Source organism: Hyla sarda, chromosome 7 (assembly GCF_029499605.1).
Source record: "Hyla sarda isolate aHylSar1 chromosome 7, aHylSar1.hap1, whole genome shotgun sequence".
Lineage (NCBI taxonomy): Eukaryota > Metazoa > Chordata > Amphibia > Anura > Hylidae > Hyla > Hyla sarda.
This window is the reverse complement of record NC_079195.1, coordinates 33,170,083-33,193,913: the sequence shown is the minus strand read 5'-3', so window position 1 is coordinate 33,193,913 and position 23,831 is coordinate 33,170,083. Positions and strand designations below refer to the sequence as shown.

At 45.2% G+C, this 23,831-nt stretch overlaps 1 protein-coding gene across 2 annotated transcripts in view; it reads left to right on the top strand.

Annotated features, from left to right (window-relative positions):
- OGA (O-GlcNAcase) overlaps nt 1-23,831 on the top strand; it is a 75,084-nt gene that overhangs the window by 5,070 nt on the left and 46,183 nt on the right. For both annotated transcript variants that reach the window (XM_056532868.1, XM_056532869.1), the window contains exons 2-6: nt 4,939-4,990; nt 10,030-10,127; nt 16,334-16,464; nt 17,893-18,064; nt 18,149-18,247. In XM_056532868.1, coding sequence (XP_056388843.1) covers nt 4,939-4,990; nt 10,030-10,127; nt 16,334-16,464; nt 17,893-18,064; nt 18,149-18,247 — 552 coding nt within the window. The remainder of the gene's footprint in view (nt 1-4,938; nt 4,991-10,029; nt 10,128-16,333; nt 16,465-17,892; nt 18,065-18,148; nt 18,248-23,831) is intronic.

The following is a 23,831-nucleotide window of genomic DNA, read 5'->3' as shown; positions in this document are numbered from 1 at the left end:
GAGGCAGAACATCGCTGCGGCCGGTGATAGGCTGACAGCTGTCCGACATTCCTGTCCCCTGCGTAAGGCCGACGTCGGAATATGCCGCGGGTCCCGGCCGTTGATGGCCGCAGGGACCGACCCGATAGGGGTGTATTCACCGTATAAGACGCACCGACTTTTCCCCCCCAGTTTTGGGAAGAAAAAGTGCGTCTTATACGGCGAAAAATACGGTAATCCCTTAGGAATGGTAAACTGAACAGCGGATCCTATGAAGAGTTTGTGGAGTGTGTCCCATATGTATAATTGGTCTCTTTGGCAGCAATCCACGGCCAGGTCTCTTCTGCACTGGCAGATATTGACACTAATAGATTTCAGGAACACATTTCCGGAGGAGAGAAGATGCCAATAAGGGGTACTCCAGTAGAAAACTTATTTATTTATTTTTTAAATGAACTGGTGCCAGAAAGAAGACTTTTAAATTACTTCTATAAAAAAAAAAAAAAAATTGTAATCCTTTCAGTACTTATTAGCAGTTGTATTCTACAGAGGAAATTCTTTTCTTTTTGAATTTCTTTTTTGTCTTGTCCACAGTGCTCTCAGCTGACACCTGATGCCCGTATCAGGAACTGTCCAGAGCAGCATAGGTTTGCTATGAGGATTTTCTCCTGCTCTGGACAGTTCCTGATACGGGCATCAGGTGTCAGCAGAGAGCACTGTGGACAAGACAGAAAAGAAATTCATGGAGGTAATGGAAATAAAGTGAACCAGTCCTCAAAGGTTCATTGGGAGAAGGAAAAGATGAGAGGAAGTAGGATCCAGATAAAGACAATTGTTTATATGATGCCTAAAATAGAATTAAAATTCAGTGAACCTCCTGTCGCCTTAGCAGGGCCCTGGCATCAGGCGGAGGGGTTACAATGGTAAATACACAATGGTATAATAATATAAAATATATGTAAAAACAGTCTGGAAATGGTATACCAACTGAGAAGACAACGGCTGGATGGTATAAAATAGAATAAAATGGATGGCGCTAGATGTTATAATAGTTCAAATAATATAGAAATGTTCAGCAGTGATATTTCGTTGATGGTTATAGTGCACAGTAGCGACATTAAAGATTCATTGGTAGCGCAGTGCAACAGTTTAAAGGGGTTATCCAGGAAAAAACTTCTTTTTTATATATCAACTGGCTCCAGAAAGTTAAACAGATTTGTAAATGACTTCTATTAAAAAAATCTTAATCCTTTCAGTACTTATGAGCTGCTGAAGTTGAGCTGTTTTTTTTCTGGCTAAGTGCTCTCTGATGACACGTGTCTCGGGAACTGTCCATAGTAGAAGCAAATCCCCATAGCAAACCTCTGCTCTCTGCTGACATCTCTGCTTGTCTCGGGAACTGCACACTGTTGCCAGACTGAAAACAACAACTCAACATATCGTATTTTTCGCCCTATAGGACGCACCGGCGTATAAGACGCACCCAATTTCTAGGTGCAAAATCTAAAAAAAAATAAAGATTTTGAACCCAATAGTGGTCTTCAACCTGCAGAGCTCCAGATGTTGCAAAACTACAACTCCCAGCATGCCCGGACAGCATGCTGGGAGTTGTAGTTTTGCAACATCTGGAGGTCCGCAGATTGAAGACCACTGCATAGGAGGTAATACTTACGTGTCCCCGCTGCTCCGGACCCGTCACCGCTGCCCTGGATGTCGCTCCATCGCTGTCACCCGCGTCCCCGTCGCTCCGGAACGTCTCTGCTGCCGGCCGGGTATCCTCGCTCTCCGTCGCCGCCATCACGTCGTGACGCACGTACGCGACGACGTAATGCCGAGGAAGGAAAGGGCCGGCCATGCAGGGGATCCCTGAACGGAGAAGACACCGAGGAGGCAGGTAAGGTCCCTCCCGGTGTCCGGTAAGCACTAACCCTGCTATTCAGTCGGGCTGTTCGGGACCGCGGCGGTGAAATCCCGAACAGCCCGACTGAACAGCCGGGTTAGTGTCACTTTCCCTTCAGACGTGGCGGTCAGCTTTGATCGCCGCATCTGAAGGGTTAATACAGGACATCACCGCGATCGGTGATGTCCTGTATTAGCCGCGGGTCCCGGCCGTTGATTGCCGCAGGGACCGCCGCGATAGGGGTGTATTCGCCGTATAAGACACACCGACTTTTTCCCCCCAGTTTTGGGGAAGAAAAAGTGCGTCTTATACGGCAAAAAATACGGTACGTTAATGGTATAGGAGGATGCAGGGTTGGTGCACGGCTCCACTCACCGACCGTTGGGGTGTAGAAGAATCCGAAGTCTGGGCTGGCACGGAGGCGTCCGGCACTTATAGTTGATACCCGTCTGCGTGGTGCTGCAGGGTCTCAGTCTCAAAGTGTGTTCAGCTGTGCACGGCTGGCACGGGACAGCGTCCGGCCTTAGCCTAGGTGAATTTCCTTTCTGTCTGACCACAGTGCTCTCTGCTTACACCTCTGTCCATGTCAGGGACTGTCCAGAGCAGGATGGGTTTTGTACGGGGATTTTCTCCTACTCTGGACAGTTCCTAAAATGGACAGGGGTGTCAGTAGAGAGCAGGAAAAGTCATCAACTGCCGAGCCGAGAAGTTTGTGATGAATCGAATTTACTGTAATTTCGCTAGTAACATCTCTAGTTACACTGCAATAGGGAATGTAGCAGACTGAGCTTCACTAGCTTTCTTTAATACTTTGTCATTGTTTCTGGACCATGGTGCCTACAGCTGTTGCAAAACTACAACTCCCAGCATGCAGCAACAGCTGGAAGCATCCTGCTTGGGAAACTCTGCTTTAAAGTATGGGGGGGATGTTATCCAGCATGTACAAATACTATAGGCCAGTGGTCTTCAACCTGCGGACCTCCAGATGTTGCAAAACTACAACTCCCAACATGCCCGGACAGCCGTTGGCTGTCCGTGCATGCTGGGAGTTGTAGTTTTGCAACATCTGGAGGTCCGCAGGTTGAAGACCACTGCTATAGGCCATCAACAGCAAATTTGTGATTTGGAGGCGACCCATCCTCCTCAGTTTTTCTTGTATTGTCGTACTATTTGGAGCAAGGAATTGCAATGCTGCCTACTTTAATGGGACAACGCGGCAGTACCCTCACACTTCAGGATGGGCTGAAGGATTGAAGATTTGCAGTCGTCTGGTAAAGCTGAGTGACAACTTCCATCACAGCCATACTGACTCTCTTCCCCCCCCCCTTACAGAACTGAATTAGGCCCGGACTGATATTTTCGGCCATGTTTTGGGTGAATATGCTCTTTCATACTCCTCCGCTGTGAGCTTTTTGTTTTGCTGATGGGCGCAGATCTTGGCAGCTGAGCCCTGATATGTGTAGGTGCCAGCTGTACGCTGCTGCAGAGTGAGTGGCGTTCGGCTGCCTCCAGGGCAATTCTGCAGCGGATTAACATTCCTGTAGTTAACTATATTATTATTTTTATATATTCTTTAAAATCTAGGTCACACCGTATTATTTGGCAGCTAAGGCTGCGTTCACACGGCCGTCTAGATCCGTCCCGTTCTTCTCCCGTCAAAAATAAAAACAGACTTAAAAAAAAATAATGGATGCAAACGGATGTTATCCGTTTGGATCCGTTATTGTTCAGTTAATAAAAAATAGAAAAAAAAAAAGATATATAAATATATAATATAAATATATATAATAGTAAAAACGGATAACATTAAAGGCTCATCCGTTTTCCATAGACTTCAATTTTCAATTTACTGTATCCGGGTTTTTTTCCCCCCCGTTTTTTTAGACGGAAGAAAAAATACTGCATGTGCCGTTTTTTTTGCCGTCAAAAAAACGGAAATTAGCTCAGAGGGGTGCAAACAGATGTGAAAGGATTGTAGAAAAAAAATGAAAAAATCCCATTGACATGAATGGGATTTTTTTTAAAGGGGTTAAGGATAGGGGATAAGATGCCTGATCACGGGAGTCCCGCCGCTGGGTACGCCCGTGATCATGCACGCGGCACCCCGTTTGTTATCAGTCCCCGGAGCTTGTTCACTCTGGGTCTGATTACGGGCGACTACAGGGCCGGCGGCGTGTGACGTCACGCCTCTGCCCCCGTGTGACGTCATTCTCCGCCCCTCATTGCAAGCCTACGGGAAGGGGCGTGATAGCCCGGTGGTCGCCCGTAATCAGACCAGGAGCAAACACGCACCGGGGACTGATTATAAACGGGGTGTGGCACGCACGATCACCGGGTGCCCCAGCGGCGGGACCCCCGCGATCAGGCATCTTAACCCCCATCCTTTGGATAGGGGATAAGATGTGTAAGCACCGGAGAACCCCTTTAATCCGTTTACAGCCTGCAAGAAACGGGGGGGGGGGGAAACGTGGACAGACGGCCGTGTGAATACACCCTAATAAGTGTTTCTATGTAGAGAGTGGTCCCAGAGGGTCTGGGTACAGGGAATCTCCGGCTGGTCACTGCAGCCATTGTGTAGACCTCCCTGACCGGTAGAGACATGGATGCCACAAGACCTCTGAAGATGTCCCTTCCTCACTACACACCTCAGCAGTCATGACCCTGTTGTTAAAGTCTGACGATGCCGGAGTCACGTAAATTGGGGAAAAAAACGCTTGTTTGGTTGTTTTGAGTATACCAGCTGTCGCAACTCAGGTGGGGGCCATGTGGGACCTAGAAGGGTGACCCGCATGTATCGGGTATTTATGGCTTATCCTGTGCATATTCCATAAATGTTTGAATTTCTGCTCGGAAATTATTCCGTGAGCACGCAGCCTGTAAAGGGGTCCTCCACTGCTATCCTTTTGGATACTGGATAAGATGTTTGATCACAGGAAGCTTTCATTTTTATGCCTTTTCTTTCTTGTGGACAACACCTCTAATACCCTTTTATTGGTGAAATGTTTATAGGATCTTTGTTATGGGATTTATATTGATTCAGCTTGTTTTTATTGATGCAGGTTTCTATGGACGACCGTGGACTATGGAACAAAGAAAAGAACTGTTCAGGAGGTGAGTGGCATCCAAGGGAAAGTTTCTTGTTTTCTGTCTGTACTCTTCTGTAATAAACTTTATATTACAAAGGTGTAGGGCAGGGAAATATCTACTTGTAATAAAAACGGTTTGTTTTGTCTTATGTATAATTTTTTATTATTGGTATTATATAAATATATAATAATAATTACCGTATATACTCGAGTATAAGCCGAGACCCCTAATTTCAACCCGAAATCCCAGGAAAAGTTATTGACTCGAGTATAAGCCTAGGGTGGGAAATACCTCATCCCCCCCTGTTATCATCCAGACCCGTCATTAACATCCTCATCATCATCACCGCCTGTCATCATCCAGACCCTCATCATCATCACCTGTCATCATCCCACACATCCCCCCTTCATCATCCCCTTGTCATCATCCCCACCCCCCTTCATCATCCCACACCCCCGCTTAATCATCCTCTTGTCATCATCCCACACCCCCCCCTTCATCATCCTCTTGTCATCATCCCACACCCCCCCCCCTTCATCATCCTCTTGTCATCATCCGCCTTCAGTGGTCTTCAACCTGCGGACCTCCAGAGGTTTCAAAACTACAACTCCCAGCAAGCCCGGGCAGCCATCGGCTGTCCGGGCTTGCTGGGAGTTGTAGTTTTGAAACCTCCGGAGGTCCGCAGGTTGAAGACCACTGCGGCCTTCGACATCATCCAGCCCCCTCTCACCCCCCTTTAGTTCTGTACAGAACTCGCCTCCGCTCGGTGCTGGTCCGGTGCTGCAGGACTGTCCGGAGAGGAGGTGGTCCAGTGGGATAGTGGTTCCGGGCTGCTATCTTCACCGAGGGCGCCTCTTCTCCGCGCTTCGGGCCCAGAATAGAGGCGTTGCCTTGACAATGACGCAGAAGTATGTTGGCAATGAACGTACCTCTGCGTCATTGTCAAGGCAACGTGACTATTCTGGGGCCGGGCCCGAAGCGCTTAGAAGAGGCCTCCCCGGTGAAGATAGCAGCCCGGAACCACTATCCCACTGGACCACCTCCTCTCCGGACAGCCCTGCAGCACCGGACCAGCACCGAGCGGAGGTGAGTACTGTACAGAACTAAAGGGGGGTGAGAGGGGGCTGGATGATGTCGAAGGCCGCAGTGGTCTTCAACCTGCGGACCTCCGGAGGTTTCAAAACTACAACTCCCAGCAAGCCCGGACAGCCGATGGCTGCCCGGGCTTGCTGGGAGTTGTAGTTTTGAAACCTCTGGAGGTCTGCAGGTTGAAGACCACTGCGGGTGGAGAGTTCACTCGAGTATAAGCCGAGGGGGGTGTTTTCAGCACGAAAAATCGTGCTGAAAAACTCTGCTTATACTCGAGTATATACGGTATACATAAATAAAAATATTATAATTATTAGTATTTATTATTAGTAGAAACAGGAAACAGAAAAAAACGGTGCGCAGGTAAACCCAAAATATAGATGGTAACAATAAAGTCAAGATGGCGGGGCCAGTGAAATGGACCCTTACCTTGATGAGTTATGCTGAGAGCATAACACCTATATGCGCATATCTAGGAGAAGTGCAGCCCCCTGGTCCCTCCGATCAGTAAGCGTAAATCGGTAAGTACAAAGCAGGAACAGTGGTCATCAACCTCAGTGGAAATGGGACATCAATAGGGGCGCAGACTTCAAGAAGAGAATTTCTTTTATTTAATGTAAAGGGATGCAACGCTGTAACATCAGAGCATTTCCAGCCCGAACTGGGCTCTTCGTCAGGCAGTGTCAAAATAAAATCACAATAGCTCATTTAAAAACAGAGTAAGAAGGTCTTCCGGGTCCGGTAACATGCTGGTAAAACCAGAAATTGAAAATATATTATATAACAGAAACAATAAAACAATTTAAAATTGTTTAAAATACCGCACATAAAATATAACATACATATTAAAAGCTATTAACAAAGGAATATGCATAACAGCTATATACAATTTTTTGCATATTCTTTTGTTAATAGCTTTTAATATATTTTATGTGTGGTATTTTAAACAATTTTAAATTGTTTTATTGTTTCTGTTATATATATTTTTTCAATTTCCGGTTTTACCAGCATGTTACCGGACCCGGAAGACCTTCTTACTCTGTTTTTAAATGAGCTATTGTGATTTTATTTTGACATTGCCTGATGAAGAGCCCGGTTTGGGCTGGAAACGCTCTGATGTTACAGCGTTGCATCCCTTTACATTAAATAAAAGAAATTCTCTTCTTGAAGTCTGCGCCCCTATTGATGTCCCATTTCCACTGAGGTCGATGACCGCTGTTCCTGCTTAGTATTTATTATTAGTGTTTATAATTAATAGTATTATTATTAGTATTTATAATTAATAGTATTATTATTATTTATAATTATTATTGGTATTATTATTTATAATAATTATTATTGGTATTATTTATGATATTATTTATAATTATTGGTACTATTATTTATAATATTATTAGTATTGGTATTATTTATAATAATAATAATTAGTATTATTATTAGTATTATTTATAATTATTAGTATTTATAATTATTAGTATTTATTAGAGATGAGCGAATTTACAGTAAATTCGATTCGTCACGAACTTCTCGGCTCGGCAGTTGATGACTAATCCTGCATAAATGAGTTCAGCTTTCAGGTGCTCCCGTGGGCTGGAAAAGGTGGATACATTCCTAGGAGAGTAGGACTGTATCCACCTTTTCCAGACCACCGGAGCACCTGAAAGCTGAACTAATTTATGCAGGATAAGTCATCAACTGCCGAGCCGAGAAGTTCGTGACGAATCGAATTTACTGTAAATCCGCTCATCTCTAGTATTTATCATCTATTTTGTACAATTTGTAGGTGGTGACCAATAGAACAGAATATACAGCACAAAATAGATGATTAATACCAATAATTATAAATAATAATAAATAATACTTATTATAAATAATACTTATTCTACAATTATTATTATTCCTATAAGGTTACAGAATTCATTGCTTAGCTCTTTACTGTTATTAGCGTATATTGGCAAGTTAATCCCAGCCCCTCAGAGATCCCACAGTCAACTTGATCTCAAAATCATGCAGAAATTGTACTGTGCATTTTGTGGCTCATAAAATCATTACCATTCGAAACTCCTATTAACCCCTTAAGGACCGGCAGGTTTTCCGTTTTTGCATTTTCGTTTTTTGCTCCTTGCCTTTAAAAAATCATAACTCTTTCAATTTTGCACCTAAAAATCCTTATGATGGCTTATTTTTTGCGCCACCAATTCTACTTTGTAATGACATCAGTCATTTTGCCCAAAAATCTACGGTGAAACAGGAAAAAAAGATCATCGTTTGACAAAATTGAAAAAAAATGCTGTTTTGTAACTTTTGGGGGCTTCCGTTTCTACGTAGTACATTTTTCGGTAAAAATGACACCTGATATTTATTCTGTAGGTCCATACGATTAAAATGATACCCTACTTATATAGGTTTGATTTTGTCGTACTTCTGGAAAAAATCATAACTACATGCAGGAAAATTAATACGTTTAAAATTGCCATCTTCTGACCCCTATAACTTTTATATTTTTCCGTGTATGAGGCGGTATGAGGGCTCATTTTTTGCGCCGTGATCTGAAGTTTTTAACGGTACCATTTTTGCATTGATAGGTCTTATTGATCGCTTTTTATTCATTTTTAAATGATATAAAAAGTGACCAAAAATGCACTATTTTGGACTTAGGAATTTTTTTGCGCGCACGCCATTGACCGAGCGGTTTAATTAATGATATATTTTTATAATTCGGACATTTCCGCACGCGGTGATACCATATATTTTTATTTACACTGTTTTTTTTTTTTTTTATTGGAAAAGGGGGGTGATTCAAACTTTTAATAGGGGAGGAGTTAAATGATCTTTATTCACTTTTTTTTTCACTTTTTTTTTGCAGTGTTATAGGTCCCATAGGGACCTATAACACTGCACACACTGATCTTCTATGTTGATCACTGGTTTCTCATAAGAAACCAGTGATCAACGATTCTGCCACATGACTGCTCATGCCTGGATCTCTGGCACTGAGCAGTCATTCGGCGATCGGACAGCGAGGAGGCAGGTAGGGGCCCTCCCGCTGTCCTGTCAGCTGTTCGGGATGCCGCGATTAGCCGCGGCTATCCCTAACAGCCCGACTGAGTTAGCCGGCCACTTTCACTTTTAGCCGCACGGCTCAGCTCTGAGCGCGCGCTAAAGGGTTAATAGCACGCTGCGTGCTATTAGAGGCGGGTCCCGGCTTCACTATGACGCCGGGCCCGCCATGATATGAGGCGGGGTTACTGTGTAACCCCGCGTTATATCAGAAGAGCAGGACCAAGGGCGTACCTGTACGCCCTTGGTCCTTAAGGGGTTAAAATCAGTGGGAGTTACTCAAATTGCGGAACCTCGACTGCGGTCGACTGTTTCTGTCTTTCTCGACCACCTCCAGTGGCTGCACACAGGCTGGAGGTGGACAGGGAGCCAATTTAGGAGATGGGGAATACGGCTTCGAGACAGTTTTACCCACCCTGCGGCTCTCCAACTGTTGAAAAACTACAACTCCCATCATGCCTTTACAGTTTAAAGTTGTAATTTTGCAACAGGTTGGAAAACGCCACTTTGAGCCACCATAGTGCTGAAGTGACCAACCATTTCAGACTAAAAGATGGATGACTGCATGGATGATGGCTGGCGGACAAAGAAGATCGAATTCTCTATTGAAATTGATTTCTTGTAAAAAAAAAATTCAGCAGTGTGTCTACAACTGTTGCAAAACTACAACTCCCAGCATGCCCGGACAGCCAGAGGCTGTCCGGGCATGGTGGGAGTTGAAGTTTTGCAACAGCTACAGACACATTGTTTAGAAAACACAGATTTTTTTTTAGGATAGGCAGTTATGGGGATCATCCACTATCCACGTAGGTGATACGTTTTGGTCGTGGGAAAATCTCCCCTAGTAACAGAACCTTCTGCTCCTTACATGGGACTGCTTACCGTGGTTGTAACATTCATATTTTCTACCATAGACTTCAGAAGTGGGGCCTTAACACATATCTGTATGCACCAAAAGACGACTACAAGCACAGGATGTTTTGGAGAGAGATGTACTCTGTGGAAGAAGCCGGTAACTAATCACATTTTACTGTTCGTCATTTACAGATTTGCGCAAAATATACAGCACAGGGTGCAGCAGATCCCTGTAGGTGGTGACCAATAGAGCAGAATATACAGCACAGGGTGCAGCAAATCTCTGTAGGTGGTGACCAATAGAACAGAATATACAGCACAGGGTGCAGCAGATCTATGTAGGTGGTGACCAATAGAGCAGAATATACAGCACAGGGTGCAGCAAATCTCTGTAGGTGGTGACCAATAGAACAGAATATACAGCACAGGGTGCAGCATATCTCTGTAGGTGGTGACCAATAGAACAGAATATACAGCACAGGGTGCAGCATATCTCTGTAGGTGGTGACCAATAGAACAGAATATACAGCACAGGGTGCAGCAGATCTCTGTAGGTGGTGACCAATAGAAAAGAATATACACCACAGGGTGCAGCAGATCTCTGTAGGTGGTGACCAATAGAGCAGAATATACACCACAGGGTGCAGCAGATCTCTGTAGGTGGTGACCAATAGAACAGAATATACAGCACAGGGTGCAGCATATCTCTGTAGGTGGTGACCAATAGAACAGAATATACAGCACAGGGTGCAGCAGATCTCTGTAGGTGGTGACCAATAGGACAGAATATACAGTACAGGGTGCAGCAGATCTCTGTATGTGGTGACCAATAGGACAGAATATACAGTACAGGGTGCACCAGATCTCTGTATGTGGTGACCAATAGGACAGAATATACACCACAGGGTGCAGCAGATCTCTGTATGTGGTGACCTATAGAGCAGAAGGTGCAGCAGATCTCTGTAGGTGGTGACCAATAGAACAGAATATACACCACAGGGTGCAGCAGATCTCTGTAGGTGGTGACCAATAGAACAGAATATACAGCACAGGGTGCAGCATATCTCTGTAGGTGGTGACCAATAGAACAGAATATACAGCACAGGGTGCAGCAGATCTCTGTAGGTGGTGACCAATAGGACAGAATATACAGTACAGGGTGCAGCAGATCTCTGTATGTGGTGACCAATAGGACAGAATATACAGTACAGGGTGCACCAGATCTCTGTATGTGGTGACCAATAGGACAGAATATACACCACAAGGTGCAGCAGATCTCTGTATGTGGTGACCTATAGAGCAGAAGGTGCAGCAGATCTCTGTAGGTGGTGACCAATAGAACAGAATATACACCACAGGGTGCAGCAGATCTCTGTAGGTGGTGACCTATAGAACAGAATATACACCACAGGGTGCAGCAGATCTATGTAGGTGGTGACCAATAGAGCAGAATATACAGCACATGGTGCAGCAGATCTCTGTAGGTGGTGACCAATAGAACAGAATATACAGCACAGGGTGCAGCAAATCTCTGTAGGTGGTGACCAATAGAACAGAATATACAGCACAGGGTGCAGCAGATCTATGTAGGTGGTGACCAATAGAGCAGAATATACAGCACAGGGTGCAGCAAATCTCTGTAGGTGGTGACCAATAGAACAGAATATACAGCACAGGGTGCAGCATATCTCTGTAGGTGGTGACCAATAGAACAGAATATACAGCACAGGGTGCAGCATATCTCTGTAGGTGGTGACCAATAGAACAGAATATACAGCACAGGGTGCAGCAGATCTCTGTAGGTGGTGACCAATAGAAAAGAATATACACCACAGGGTGCAGCAGATCTCTGTAGGTGGTGACCAATAGAGCAGAATATACACCACAGGGTGCAGCAGATCTCTGTAGGTGGTGACCAATAGAACAGAATATACAGCACAGGGTGCAGCATATCTCTGTAGGTGGTGACCAATAGAACAGAATATACAGCACAGGGTGCAGCAGATCTCTGTAGGTGGTGACCAATAGGACAGAATATACAGTACAGGGTGCAGCAGATCTCTGTATGTGGTGACCAATAGGACAGAATATACAGTACAGGGTGCACCAGATCTCTGTATGTGGTGACCAATAGGACAGAATATACACCACAGGGTGCAGCAGATCTCTGTATGTGGTGACCTATAGAGCAGAAGGTGCAGCAGATCTCTGTAGGTGGTGACCAATAGAACAGAATATACACCACAGGGTGCAGCAGATCTCTGTAGGTGGTGACCAATAGAACAGAATATACAGCACAGGGTGCAGCATATCTCTGTAGGTGGTGACCAATAGAACAGAATATACAGCACAGGGTGCAGCAGATCTCTGTAGGTGGTGACCAATAGGACAGAATATACAGTACAGGGTGCAGCAGATCTCTGTATGTGGTGACCAATAGGACAGAATATACAGTACAGGGTGCACCAGATCTCTGTATGTGGTGACCAATAGGACAGAATATACACCACAAGGTGCAGCAGATCTCTGTATGTGGTGACCTATAGAGCAGAAGGTGCAGCAGATCTCTGTAGGTGGTGACCAATAGAACAGAATATACACCACAGGGTGCAGCAGATCTCTGTAGGTGGTGACCTATAGAACAGAATATACACCACAGGGTGCAGCAGATCTATGTAGGTGGTGACCAATAGAGCAGAATATACAGCACATGGTGCAGCAGATCTCTGTAGGTGGTGACCAATAGAACAGAATATACAGCACAGGGTGCACCAGATCTCTGTATGTGGTGACCAATAGGACAGAATATACACCACAGGGTGCAGCAGATCTCTGTATGTGGTGACCAATAGAACAGAATATACACCACAGGGTGCAGCAGATCTCTGTAGGTGGTGACCAATAGAGCAGAATATACACCACAGGGTGCAGCAGATCTCTGTATGTGGTGACCAATAGAGCAGAAGGTGCAGCAGATCTCTGTAGGTAGTGACCAATAGAGCAGAATGTACAGCACAGGGTGCAGCAGATCTATGTAGGTGGTGACCAATAGGACAGAATATACAGCACAGGGTGCAGCAGATCTTTGTAGGTGGTGACCAATAGAGCAGAATATAGAGCACAGGGTGCAGCAGATCTCTGTAGGTGGTGACCAATAGAACAGAATATACAGCACAGGGTGCAGCAGATCTCTGTAGGTGGTGACCAATAGAGCAAAATATACAGCACAGGGTGCAGCTGATCTCTGTATGTGGTGACCTATAGAGCAGAAGGGGCAGCAGATCTCTGTAGGTGGTGACCAATAGAGCAGAATGTACAGCACAGGGTGCAGCAGATCTATGTAGGTGGTGACCAATAGAGCAGAATATACAGCACAGGGTGCAGCAGATCTATGTAGGTGGTGACCAATAGAGCAGAATATACACCACAGGGTGCAGCAGATCTATGTAGGTGGTGACCAATAGAGCAGAATATACAGCACAGGGTGCAGCAGATCTCTGTAGGTGGTGACCAATAGGGCAGAATATACAGCACAGGGTGCAGCAGATCTATGTAGGTGGTGACCAATAGAGCAGAATATACACCACAGGGTGCAGCAGATCTCTGTAGGTGGTGACCAATAGGGCAGAATATACACCACAGGGTGCAGCAGATCTCTGTAGGTGGTGACCAATAGAGCAGAATATACACCACAGGGTGCAGCAGATCTCTGTAGGTGGTGACCAATAGAACAGAATATACAGCACAGGGTGCAGCAGATCTCTGTAGATGGTGACCAATAGAGCAGATTATACACCACAGGGTGCAGCAGATCTCTGTAGGTGGTGACCAATAGGGCAGAATATACACCACAGGGTGCAGCAGATCTCTGTAGGTGGTGACCAATAGAGCAGATTATACACCACAGGGTGCAGCAGATCTCTGTAGGTGGTGACCAATAGGGCAGAATATACACCACAGGGTGCAGCAGATCTCTGTATGTGGTGACCAATAGAGCAGAATATACAGCACAGGGTGCAGCAGATCTCTGTAGGTGGTGACCAATAGAACAGAATATACAGCACAGGGTGCACCAGATCTCTGTATGTGGTGACCAATAGGACAGAATATACACCACAGGGTGCAGCAGATCTCTGTATGTGGTGACCAATAGAACAGAATATACACCACAGGGTGCAGCAGATCTATGTAGGTGGTGACCAATAGAGCAGAATATACACCACAGGGTGCAGCAGATCTCTGTATGTGGTGACCAATAGAGCAGAAGGTGCAGCAGATCTCTGTAGGTAGTGACCAATAGAGCAGAATGTACAGCACAGGGTGCAGCAGATCTATGTAGGTGGTGACCAATAGGACAGAATATACAGCACAGGGTGCAGCAGATCTATGTAGGTGGTGACCAATAGGGCAGAATATACAGCACAGGGTGCAGCAGATCTCTGTAGGTGGTGACCAATAGAACAGAATATACAGCACAGGGTGCAGCAGATCTCTGTATGTGGTGACCAATAGAACAGAATATACACCACAGGGTGCAGCAGATCTCTGTATGTGATGACCAATAGAACAGAATATACAGCACATGGTGCAGCAGATCTCTGTATGTGGTGACCTATAGAGCAGAAGGTGCAGCAGATCTCTGTAGGTGGTGACCTTAAAAGTAAAATATACCCCTTCCAGGCCCCGCTGCTTAGCTATTCTATTCTGAGACTGCAGCTTATTTTACTCTTATACATATGTTTTGTTGACCTGTAGGTTGTAGTTATCCATTCAGTTGTAAACTCTGTAGTGTTGTGTCCATAAAACATGGAACTGAAAAAAGCACAAGACAAAAGAACAAAGAAGCACCTGTGTACTTGTGTGTGGTTTTTATTTTTGTGTTTTTTTTTTTTTCCCTTGTTCTTCTGTCTGTTTGTGCTTAAAACCCAAACTTTTGCCTTGGGCCCGAACATGGTAGAACCTGTTTTTCTTCCTGACATTAGTGAAGTAAAATCATAAGTTCAACAGAGAACTTTATTTACAACTTATGTATAAGCAGTGTTATTACCGTACGTAACTTTTCCTTTACTGCCTGGCTAAGCTTTAGGGATAAATCTCTCAAGCAGCAGAATAGTGAGTACAGCTCTGGAGTATAATACAGGATATAACTCAGGATCAGTACAGGATAAGTAATGTAATGTATGTACACAGTGACCTCACCAGCAGAATAGTGAGTACAGCTCTGGTGTATAATACAGGATATAACTCAGGATCAGTACAGGATAAGTAATGTAATGTATGTACACAGTGACCTCACCAGCAGAATAGTGAGTACAGCTCTGGAGTATAATACGGGATATAACTCAGGATCAGTACAGAATAAGTAATGTAATGTATGTACACAGTGACCTCACCAGCAGAATAGTGAGTACAGCTCTGGATAATACAGGATATAACTCAGGATCAGTACAGAATAAGTAATGTAATGTATGTACACAGTGACCCCACCAGCAGAATAGTGAGTACAGCTCTGGAGTATAATACAGGATATAATCAGGATCAGTACAGGATAAGTAATGTAATGTATGTACACAGTGACCCCACCAGCAGAATAGTGAGTACAGCTCTGGAGTATAATACAGGATATAATCAGGATCAGTACAGGATAAGTAATGTAATGTATGTACACAGTGACCTCACCAGCAGAATAGTGAGAACAGCTCTGGAGTATAATACAGGATCAGTACAGGATAAGTAATGTAATGTATGTACACAGTGATCTCACCAGCAGAATAGTGAGAACAGCTCTGGAGTATAATACAGGATCAGTACAGGATAAGTAATGTAATGTATGTACACAGTGACCCCACCAGCAGAATAGTGAGTACAGCTCTGGAGTATAATACAGGATACAATCAGGATCAGTACAGGATAAGTAATGTAATGTATGTACACAGTGACCCCACCAGCAGAATAGTGAGTACAGCTCTGGAGTATAATACAGGATACAATCAGGATCAGTACAGGATAAGTAATGTAATGTATGTACACAGTGATCTCACCAGCAGAATAGTGAGTACAGCTCTGGAGTATAATACAGGATATAACTCAGGATCAGTACAGGATAAGTAATGTAATGTATGTACACAGTGACCCCACCAGCAGAATAGTTAGCTCTGCCTGTTTGATGCTGTTCTCTGACTGTATTGTATATTGCCTTATTTACAGTTGGCACACTGTGTCTGGCTCTTTTGCTTTGTACTACCTGTATTTGCTGTCGGTTTTCACTAAATATTGATATGTTTTAATACTAGAATAGTTAGCGCTGTTATAAATTGGTCCACATTTTAAGCTAATTTTGTTAGCCTTTTGTGTTTTCTACAGATCAGCTCATGACGTTGATCTCTGCTGCCCAGGAATTTGGAATAGAGTTTATTTATGCCATATCTCCAGGACTTGATATAACTTTTTCTAACCAAAAGGAAGTGTCCACACTGAAGCGCAAGTTAGACCAGGTTGGTAAATCTGCAAGGTCCTTTTCCTCCTCTGTAGGTCTCTCAAAAAATACATTTGAAGCGCTATTGCAGAGCTTCTGGGGGCGGACTTGACACATGGTTCTTTAGTGTTTGTTTGAATGACTTTGATGTTTTCCAGTGCATCTATGACAGTGTTTCCCAAACCAGGGTGCCTACAGCTGGTGCAAAACCACATCTCCTAGCATGCCCAGACCGCCGAAAGCTGTCCTGGGCATGCTGGGAGTTGTGGTTTTGCAACAGCTGGAGGTACCCTGGTTGGGAAACACTGGTCTATGATTATGTACATACAGAAAAAGCTGCCATGTGAACGTAATAGTGACACCTAATGCTTTCCAGTGCAAAATATATATATATTTAAGACTGTGCTATAATCAAAGCAAGACAATAGGGGGTGGAGCATAGCAGTTGATAAAAAAAAATTCCAGGGAAGTACCCTTTTATTTTTTTTATCAACTGTTATGCTCCACCCCCTATTGTCTTGCATTGAATGTATGTGTGTGTGTATATATGTATATATATATATATATATATATATATATATATAATTATTATTATAATATTTTTTTTTTTTGCACTGGAAAGCATTAGGTGTCACTAATGTTCACATGGCAGCTTTTTCTATATGTAAGTAATCATAGACCAGTGTTTCCCAACCAGGGTGCCTCCAGCTGTTGCAAAACGACAACTCCCAGCATGCCCGGACAACCGAAGGCTGTCAGGGCGTGCTGGGAGTTGTGGTTTTGCACCAGCTGGAGGCACACTTGTTGGGAAACCCTTTCATAGATGCAGACATTTTTTGCTTTGAACGACTTTAAGGGGTACTTCACTGGAAAACATTATTATTATTTTTTTTTTTAAATCAATTTTATCAATCGGTATTCTCCACACGTTGTTGTCTTGTTTTGAGCATAACACTGTGTTATTGGTTTTGCTTGGGGTCTTGAGCATGAGCGCTTGATTAAGCTGCTTTCACACTTTAAAATACTTCCGTTATAAACATCCGTCATAAAAATTTTGAAAATCGTCTGTTAGAAAATCCCATTATAGTCTATGGGATTTTTCTAATATCCATTTTAACCCGTTATTGCCAGTTATTAATAACGGCCGTTAATTTGTGACAGGCGATTTGTGACAGGCACTATTTCTCCCGTTCATTCGCCCATCACAAAATAACGGGCGATGACGGGTTAAAACGGCTATTAGAAAAATCCCATAGACTATAATCTGGACAAATTTCAAGATTTTTATGATGGACATTTATAACGGAAGTATTTTTATAGTGTGAAAGCAGCCTTAGGAGTGTAGACTGCTGAGCCACAGCTATAAGTATTAAGCTGCAATGAGTATGTATTCTGAATGTATTCTTTTTTTCTGTAATCCCTGACGATCTATTTCTTACATTTTTAGGTCACTCAGTTTGGGTGCAAGTCATTTGCTCTTTTGTTTGATGACATTGATCACAATATGTGCCCAGCAGATAAGGAGATTTTCAGCTCTTTCGCCCACGCACAAGTATCAATAACTAATGAGATTTTTCAATATTTAGGTGAACCCGAAAACTTTTTATTTTGTCCTACGGGTAAGTAAAAATGTTATGCTGGTTAGCAAAACCGTCACTGTGTGTGAAATAACATTGATTCATGACCCAAAACTGTTCTTACAGAATACTGTGGAACGTTCTGTTATCCAAATGTCGCCCAGTCACCGTATCTGAGGACAGTGGGTGAAAAACTACTGCCTGGTATAGAAGTTCTCTGGACAGGTAATTTTAATATTTATTTTCATTATTTTACTTCGATCTGCCTTGAAAACACTTCTATTTAATGGGTGCTCCAGTGGGAAAAAAATGTCCTTATATATATATATATATGTATATGTATGTATATATATGTATGTATGTGTGTGTATATATATATGTGTATATATATATATATATATATGTGTGTGTGTGTATATATATATATATATATATATATATATATATATATATATATATATATATATGTATATATGTAATCAACTGGTGCCAGAAAGATAAACAGATTTGTAAATTACTTCTATTAAAAAAATCTTAATCCTTCCTGTACTTATTAGCTGCTGTATGCTCCACAGGAAGTTCTTATCTTTTTGAATTTCTTTCCTGTCTCACCACAGTGCTCTCTACTGACACCTCTGTCCAGGTTTGCTATGGGGATTTAGTGTTAGCAGAGAGCACTGTGGTCAGACAGAATGGAAATTCAAAAAGAAAAGAACTTCCTGTGGAGCATACAGCAGCTAAGTACTGGAAGGATTAATATTTTTTTAATAGAAGTAATTTACAAATCTGTTTCTTTCTGGCACCAGTTGATTTAAAAAAAAAAAAAAAAAGTTTCTCGGTCGCTCTTCATTGGGGGGCACCTAACTGATTGGTATATGCTCTTGCCACTAGGAGGCGCTGACACTAGGAAAAAGAATGATCAGCTTAGTTTTGCATGCTGTGTATAACTCTGTCCCCTTCACAGTCCCTCCAGTGATATCCCTCCCTCGGATGGTCCCCCACTTTTCTCTCCCCCTGTTTCTCTCTATCCATTTACAGCCATCTCTTTAGGATTGCACTTTAACCATTGCTGTCCCTGTGTTCATCATTATTACTGATTCAGTTACTTTGTTCTCTTTGTAAATATACTTACCTGTTTAAATTGTCAGCACCAGCCTCGTAATACTCATTTGTACTATTGAAAGGTATGTTGCCATTGGCGCATGCGTAGTGTATTATCAGCATCGCCTGGCAACGCAGGACGCTCCGCTCCGTAGCACAGACGTGCCCCCGGAAGTGACGCCGGCACACAGTTGTGACGTCGGCATCCGGAAGCGGCGCGCGCATGAGTGAGCGTGGAAGCAGCCGGTTAGGTAAGTGCTATTTAAGGATCCCCGGTTCACTGATGTGACCCAACGGGATACAGACACCATAACCGCGCACTCTGCCACTGCAGTTCCCGATATCTCGCCGACCGCCATTGTGGTTACCTGAGTCAAACCCAATAGCAGGGCTCTGCTCTGGGTAACCAGCACACCCTTTGTCACTTTGTCCCTTGGTTATCTTCTAAGGGAAATGTGTTTATTTTTTGGACTTTGTTAATGTGTTGGTTCTAATTGGTGCACTTTATCATCATTATTGTTGCACCTTATTGGCCTATGAACTTTGTTTGCACCTTGTTATCTCGTCGCACTTTATGTATTATTGTTTACATTGGGTAACGCATTACTGACGTGATTTCTTGTTTGCCCTGGAGCCCCTGATGAACCCATTAACTTGGGGGAAACGCGTTGGGTGGGCCACGCAATTGTTCTAGTGTAGGGGCTGACCAAGGGGTAGACCGGGGCAGGGGTCGTCCTTTCATGGACGAGTGCCCCGACAGCTCCCTGAGCGAGCAGGGTAAGTGGGCACAACATCTCCCCTGTCAGGGTGTATTAGGGCTTTAGCCCCATCCTACCTGGTCTCCACACACATCCCTGTCACCCCACTGTGTCATTATTCAGGCCATCAAATTGTCCGACTCCGACTATCATTGCTAGTTGTGGCCTCTGAGCCTCCTTGACCAATTTCGTTGTTTGTATGTCAGTGGGGATTCTGTTGTTTTAAATAGCACAATTAAACGTTATGTTTTAAATGTTTTTACCCCTTCTGTGAACCAATATTTCTAGCAGGGTAATTGATTTGCTTTATGTAGGAAAAAGAAACAGTCGGCTCCTCCCTGGCAGGATATAGCCGCCCACCTGCAGTGAGGCAACCAGTTTTATCTAGTGTCACTTAGGTAGACACAAAGGTCTGGAGCTTTCCAGATCTGGTCTTTTTATTATTTTCTAGTAAGGGCTGTTTGGTTAGATTTCTTTATTCCCTTTTGTTTCCTTTTTCAGGTGGGGCGACAGGAGCATGGCACTGCCTGTTTCCCCATATGCGGCTAAGGGGCACGGGTCATAGAATATACACCGTCAACCCCTTTCCGCCAACAAAAAAAAATTCCTCCCTCCCTTGCCTGGGTTCTGGCTCCCCCTAGTGGCCGTCTCGCATTACTGCATCCTTCTTGGACATGCTTGCCTTGTTTCCCTCAGTCATCCTGCAGGATGACTTACTGTATATTGCCTTTAAAATGCAGCCTTGGAGATGAAGTCGGGTCACCCTGACCAGTTGGCGTAGTTTGGCGCTCCTTTGTGGCCAAATTTTCGTGTTACCCTATTCTATTGCAGCCTTGGCCGGCCGACATTATCTGTTATTTCAGTTTGATACCTGCAGCCCTAGATACCTAGGGTCTGCGTTCGGGGCTGCTTTATTTGTCCGTCACCCCGGATGGTGACCTGTCAGAAGCTCTTGGCGTTTCTGATGGCCATTTCAGTCACCTTTTGGGGTGCCTTATCTGTGTTGTCCGTCGGCCACCTATCCTGGGGTGTTCTTAGCATTTCTTCTATATGCTCCCTTTTCCACAGGCTGAGCATCTAGTGCTCCGGACGGAGCCTCTCTTCCTCGCCGGGTTTCCAGGGCAATATCCCTGTGTGGACAGGGTTAAACCTTGTATCTCTGTACAGGGGGGAGAGGTCTGCCAAACAGTGGCCTTGCCTGTCTTTCATCTCTGCTGGTGTGGGGTGTTCAAAGGCTGAACGTTTCCCTACTAGAGATCCATACCAGTCAGTCAGACGGTGGTCTGCATGGTTTCCTCGGCCACCTGTCATCCACCTCGTCCGAGGTATCCGGGCTTGGAGTTCTGGTACCTCACTGCTGTGCGAGGTGTCCAATGACATGTCTCGTTTCTGCTCTGGACCTATGCCAGTGAGCCAGATGGGTCAACATGGTTTCCTCTGTCTTTGTCACACGTCTCACGGCTGTTGTGTTTGTGGCCGCAGTTCCGATACCCCACTGCTGGGTGCAGTATATGGAAACCTGACCCGATGTGTCTTCAGGACCCATACCAGTAAGCCGGACAGTGGTCTGCATGGTTTCATCTGCCTTTGTCACACGACTCACGGTGGTTGTGTTGGTGGCCGCAGTCCCGATACCCCACTGCTGAGTGCGGTATATGGAGAATTCCAGTGAGCCAGATGGGTCAACATGGTTTCCTCTGTCTTTGTCACACGTCTCACGGCTGTTGTGTTTGTGGCCGCAGTTCCGATACCCCACTGCTGGGTGCAGTAAATGGAAACCTGACCCGATGTGTCTTCAGGACCCATACCAGTAAGCCAGACAGGGGTCTGCATGGTTTCCTCTGCCGTTTGTCACCTGTCTCACGGCTACCCTGTCGCACGGCTGATGTTTCTGTGGCTGCATTTCCGATACCCCACTGCTGGGTGCGGTATGTGGAGAACTGCCCTGCTGTGCCTTAAGGACCCTAAGACTCGTTGTCTCCTACGGACCCATTCCAGTAAGCCAGACAGTAGTCTGCATGGTTTCCTACATCAGCTGTCACACACTTCACGGCCGATGTATCTGCGACTGGAGTTCCGGTTCCTCACTGCTGAGCGAGGGTCCGATGTTATGACTAATTGTTCTGTGGATCCATGCCATTAAGCCAGACGGTGGTCTGCATGATTGTTTACACCACCTGTCATCCATCCAGCGGCGGATGTGTCTGCAGTTCCAGTACCTCACTACTGGGCAAGGTACCGATGGGATGAATAGTGGTCTTCTGTGCATCCATGCCAGTAGGCAAGGCAGTGGTCTGCATGGTTGACTACTCCACTTGCCATACATCAAATGGCTGATGTCTCTGCGCCTGGAGTTCCGGTTCCTCACTCCTGGGTGAAGTGCCGATGGTATGTATAGTTGTCTTCTGTGGATCCGTACCTGTAAGCCAGAGAAGGTCGGCATCGTTGCCTCCACCATCGGTCCTACTTCATGCGGCTAATGTATGTGCGGCTTGAGTTCTGGTACCTCGCTCCTGGGTGAGGTACCGATGGGATACATAGTTGTTTATTTTGGCTACCAGTAAGCCAGACATTGGTCGGCATGGTTCTCTACACCACCTGTCATACATCAAACAGCTGGTGTGTCTGCTTCTGCAGTTTTGGTCCCTCACTACTGCGAGGTGTCCGTCCGGAGGGTTCCATTATCTACTATGGACCCATACCGGTGAGCCAGACAATGGTCTGTATGGTTTCTTATGCCGCCTGTCATACATCAAACGACTGATATATCTGCGGCTGGAGTCCCGGTACCTCGCGTCTGAGCGAGGTGCCAATGACGTGACTCCTCTTCCATGGTCTTCTACCTGTAAGCCAGGTAGTGATCTGCGGGGTTCCCTGCACCACCGGTTACACATCACATGGCTGGTGTATCTGCGCCTGGACTTCCGGTACCTCTCTACAGTACGTGGTTCCGATGGACTCACTCGCTGTTACCTAGGGGCCCATATCAGTCCGCCAGACTGCTGTCTACATATCTTCTTCTGCCGAATGTCACACGGCGGATGTTTTTGCAGCTGGAGTTCCAGTATCCCACTATTGTGCGTGGTATACTTGGACCTGACCCAGCGTGTCCCTCAGACACTATACGGGATGTCAGGGATACATTCCACGGTCCCTCTGTTTCTCTCTCTCTACAGGGGCCGGGGTTTCTTTGCCCCCCGCCCTTCCACCTTCGGGTCATCTCCCATGTATTGTCACCCCGTGGACAGTAGTTCTCCACTGCCATGGTAGCTTACTTGTGAATCTCTCCAAGTTGCCCATGTGTCTACTACAATGCACTACATACTGGTTTATAGGGTTACCTACTTGACCAGGTCCCTCTCTGCAGGCTAGTATCTCTCCACTGTGTGTTCCGTGTGCGGGACCCGGCGTGACCGCGGTCTATTCCCACATGGCCAGTCTGTGTCTGCTTGGTGCTCTACTCCACCTGGTCAACTTCACCATTCGGCTGCTACTGCAGCTTTAGTCCGGTGTCTCTCTTCCAGGTGCTGTTCCGCAGAGAGAGTGGGTTCTTAGGACTTTTCCTTCCTTTTGCAGAATCACTCTGTTCTCCCTTCTGGGGATGCACTGTTGGTCTGCTGGGGGCATACCTCCCTTCCTGCTGCATCCTTAGTTGTCTGCGATTTCTTGGTGTCTGCAGTCTTGGTACCCCACTGTTCATGGGGTCCCCATGTCTGTGTTTTCTACATATGCTGGGACCGCTTGGTAGGCTTAGAGCCTTCCTTCCTAGTCTGTGGGGTGCGCCCAGGGGTTTCCGGTGATCGTCCCCGCGGTTCCGAGGCAGTTCAGCACCTCGGTTCTGACAGGGGGGTCTGCCGGGGCGCCTGTCAGTTCAGCCCCTCCCTGTGCTCCACCCTAGGGGACTACTTCCGGGGTCCCTGTCCAGGGTGACTCAGGTGCCTACTAGGTAC